At 40.0% G+C, this 4,093-nt stretch overlaps 1 protein-coding gene across 1 annotated transcript in view; it reads right to left on the reverse strand.

Moving 5' to 3' along the window:
* Positions 1-3,613: 3,613 nt before the first annotated feature.
* NKAIN3 (sodium/potassium transporting ATPase interacting 3) overlaps positions 3,614-4,093 on the reverse strand; it is a 658,614-nt gene continuing 658,134 nt past the window's right edge. Inside the window, exon 7 of the mRNA XM_012813285.1 lies at positions 3,614-3,667. Within this exon, the coding sequence (XP_012668739.1) occupies positions 3,614-3,667 (54 nt within the window). The remainder of the gene's footprint in view (positions 3,668-4,093) is intronic.

Consider the following 4,093-nt stretch of genomic DNA (forward strand, 5'->3'; position numbering starts at 1 on the left):
AAGACAGGAGGAAAAGCAAGAACTGGAAATGCTCGCTGCTTTGGAGCAGCCACCGTGATGCTACCGTGGTGGTGACATTATAACGGGGAACTGTGGAGTGTTACTGCTTAGCTCCACACTTCTTATCCCCATCGTCTTAACTAAGCAAAGCTTTTAAAGCACTGATTTTCAGCCTGTGTGCTATGAACATTTTTAAAAATCATTAATTAAAAAAAAAAGATCATTAATTAAATTACTTTCAGAAGAAGGTCAAAGCATGGTAAGTATATTCTTCTTTTTGCTTTTTTTTTGGATCAACATAATTTAAGTGTGCCATGGAAGTTGAACGATAGGTTCAAGTGTCCTGTGAGATAAACAGTTGAAAATCACTGCTCTGAGGAGCAGCCAGGAGGATGAGAACCAGGGAGAAGGAAAAAGAGCAGGAGAGGGGGGAAGAGATGGACCTAACTGGTTTCTGATGAGCGGCACATGTTCCAGAACTTCAGATCATTCATCATGTATTACTAGGATTGGGGACTGAAACACTTACAACTTTATCATTTAAGTGAGGATTAAAAATAAAAACACATATACCACAGGAAGGAGTTGCCTATATTGAATATTCACAGAAAAGTTACTAATGTAAGGACTTCCTCCTCAAATATTCTCTCTGCATTTACACGAAGTTTAGGACTCTGTAGTGCACCTTTGAAGTATGTACAATTTCATATAAAGATAAAACAAAAGCAAAAGTCACTATTATATTATTTTGTGAAATGTTAATCGTATCGTTTGTGTATCTGTGTCTGAGGGTAATGACAGTTTTAAATATTTGAATATTAATTTTATCCCTCTGTTTCACTGATTTTCTACGTTTTTGATATTTTTAGCTTTTTTAATACACATATGTGTAACAATATGTGTTAGTTTTAGAATGTGAATATAAAAAGAATTTTTTTAATTAAAAATGCAATTTTTAGTCTGCTTTATTTCAAGTCGCTTATACATGGCCAGTATGCTTTACTTATTAGAGAACAGAGGGGTCTGTTGTTTTTGTGGGCATTTCACAGTGCTTGGGTGGGTAGCAAGAGCTCCAGACAGGGTCCAACTGACTGTTCTGATACTACTCACAATAACAGCCTCTTTCAATCATAGGGTGCTCCACAGTTTTCAGAGTTTATTATTATTTTTTTATTTTTCATCTCATCCTCACCTCATCGCTGGGAATTAAGGATTATAGTTCCACTTCATAAATAAGGAAAACTTCAGGGCTGAGATGTCAAAACGAGGCGACGGTGGTGGATTGGGGCCCAACTCCCACTCCTGCTGCTCCTGTTCTCTGTCCTCCAGCCATGGCTCTTGCCCCTCTGCACAGATGCAGGGCACTGGACCAGTTCACCAACCCCTCGGGGCTTCAGATCTCTCAGCTGCGGAACAGAGGCTGGGGGTCCACCAACTCCAAAGGCCCTGCTATCTTTTCTTCATTTTGAATTTGTGTTTACTCACGAGGATAAAACAGTAATGGGGGTTAGTGGATAGTAAGTGACTAAAATGGTGTAATCTGGGAGCTAGTAAGTAAAATAGGCCTCCAGGAAGCCCAGTGAGGTTGTGTGAACTTGGAAAAACTGGGGTAAGTTTTGTTGCATTAAGTTCAGATTCCAGCTCAGTGCCTGTAGCTCAGTGGCCAGGTTGCCAACCACATACACTAGAGCTGGCGGGTATGAACCCGGCCCAATCCTGCCAAACAACAGCGACAACTACGACAAAAAAATAGCCGGGTGTTGTGGCAGGCACCTGTAGTCCCAGCTACTCGGGAGGCTGAGGCAAGAGAATCGCTTAAGCCCAAGAGTTTGAGGTTGCTGTGAGCTGTGACGCCACGGCACTCTACCTAAGGTGACATAGTGAGACTCTGTCTCAAAAAAATAAAAAAGTTCAGATTCTTAACAGAGTCCATGATATCTATGGGCTCCAAAAAAAGAAGGGGGAGAAAAAGGACATTTACACACACACAAAATCACAATTTTAGGTTGTGTTTAGACTGATTTCTTTCTGGAGATACATGGACCAAATTAACAACCTCTGTCTAAATAGTGCACGTGGTTGCTATCCAAGAATGATTTCAACTGGTGTGCCGTGAGAAGATCTGGGTGTGTCATGGAAAGTTTTAAAGACCATCATTTTCAAAGGAAGTTCAAAGCACAGTTAAGTATATTCTCTTTCTCACTTTGTTTTTGATCAACATAATTTAAGAGTGCCACAGAAGTTTAACAATAGGTTCAAGTGTGTCATGAGATAAAAAAAGGTCGAAAGACACTGAAGGCAAGCAATACTTATTTTCCTGTAGAAAATCGTGGTTGAGAGAATTGGAAAAGATGATGAGAAAAGAGTGCATGTTTTATATTGAGAACAGGCAAAATTAATCAATGCTGATGAAAATTAGCATAGCGGATTTGTCTATGAGAATGCGGGAATTAATTGAAAGGGGGCCTAAGAAGATTTTCTAAAGTAATCAAAATGCTGTGTACTTTGGTTGAAACGTTGGTTACATGGGTGTATACATTTTCAAAACTAATCACATTGTGCCTATAATATTCCTGCATTTCACCATAGGTCAATTTTATTCCAATTAAAAAAAAAGCCCAACTGTGATGTGTTTTCAAGACAGTCCTTTTTTCCAGAGAAAATTATATTTTCCATATCATTTTCATGGTTATTGGGATGGAGTGGGCGAAGGAAAAGTTGGTATTGCTCAAACATAATATCTTCGTTACATTGATGGAGAATTCCATTGTATTTTAACATTCCTTTTGAGTATCCTAAGAGCAAAGTTCCTGATTGTAGACCTATAGTTGTGATTTCTGTCCCACAAGCTCATGGGCTGTGTGCGTAGATCTGGCATCAGTATCAGGAGTGGGATACAAAGTAGAAAATATGGGCCTCAGAGACTCCTACATTCCCTTCAAAGGGGAAAAGGGGGTCTACTGATCATTTAACTCTTCCATGCACCTGTTATACACACACACACACGTCAGAATATAGGAAGGATGTGGTACCATGCACAAGTCCAAAATTTTAGATCACCATAACATTGTTCTGGGTGTTAAGAAGTCAAAACCAAAGACTCTATGTTTTGTCTTGTGGTGTTGGGAAATGATCCATATTCAGTCTGAAAGCTGGCTCCATCATTTGTACCCATTTATTATTGTCTCAGAGTCTATCTTAGCATCTGACAACCACAGGTAACGTCTGCTAAGGCAAACTCATCGGGCCTAGAATAGCTTCAGCAGTCAGCAGCCCTGACTTAACATCTCACTGACACACACTGATATTTCTCTTAGAATTGACCCTAGAAGTTTTCACAGATTGTTTTTTTTAGTTTGCATGCCTCACATTAAATATTGTTAGAAAACTAAAAACCAATTTTTTTTTTACAAGGGTTCATATAAGAAAAAAATGACTAAAAATATATCCATCCAAGCACCTAGAACTCATCTAGCAAACAATGCTAATAATTACATAGGCTGTGACCAAAGAACTCCGTGATTCGTGGGCGGCAGGGAGGCACTGTCCAACCTCCAGAAGGGACCAGGGGCGTATTGGATCCACGGTGGTGCTGTCGGTGGTGCTTTGTTCCCTAAGTCAAGTTCAACAGCCGAATTTCAGAGTCGATGTCATTACTTATTTCGACCTAGAATAGAAAATACGAATTGCTTTAAAAGGACTTCAAAGTTGAATACGAAATAACCTTTTTATTCATCCAGCCCTTTTGAAATGTCAGATAGCTCTGGATGCATCTGGTGCTGATTGCAGCAATGAGAAAGGTGCAAACTTGGGTCTTCCTGCCTTTCAGATTAGGGCGTGGTGATCATGGATTGATTACTTGGAAGGGAAGTGTCAACCACACAGATTGAGGCTGGGTGTGTGATATGGAGTAGCTCAGGGTATAGATATCAGGGTAGCACTGTGTCTCCAAACTCCAGAGACACTTTAACTTATTCTTCCTGTAGCACAGCAGTTCTCAACCTGTGGGTTGCGACCCCTTTGGGAGTTGAATGACCCTTTCACAGGGGTTGCCTAAGACCATCCTGCATATCAGATATTTACATTATGATTT

This window comes from Otolemur garnettii, unplaced genomic scaffold, assembly GCF_000181295.1.
Source record: "Otolemur garnettii isolate 467f Iridium unplaced genomic scaffold, OtoGar3 scaffold00255, whole genome shotgun sequence".
In the NCBI taxonomy this organism is placed as follows: domain Eukaryota; kingdom Metazoa; phylum Chordata; class Mammalia; order Primates; family Galagidae; genus Otolemur; species Otolemur garnettii.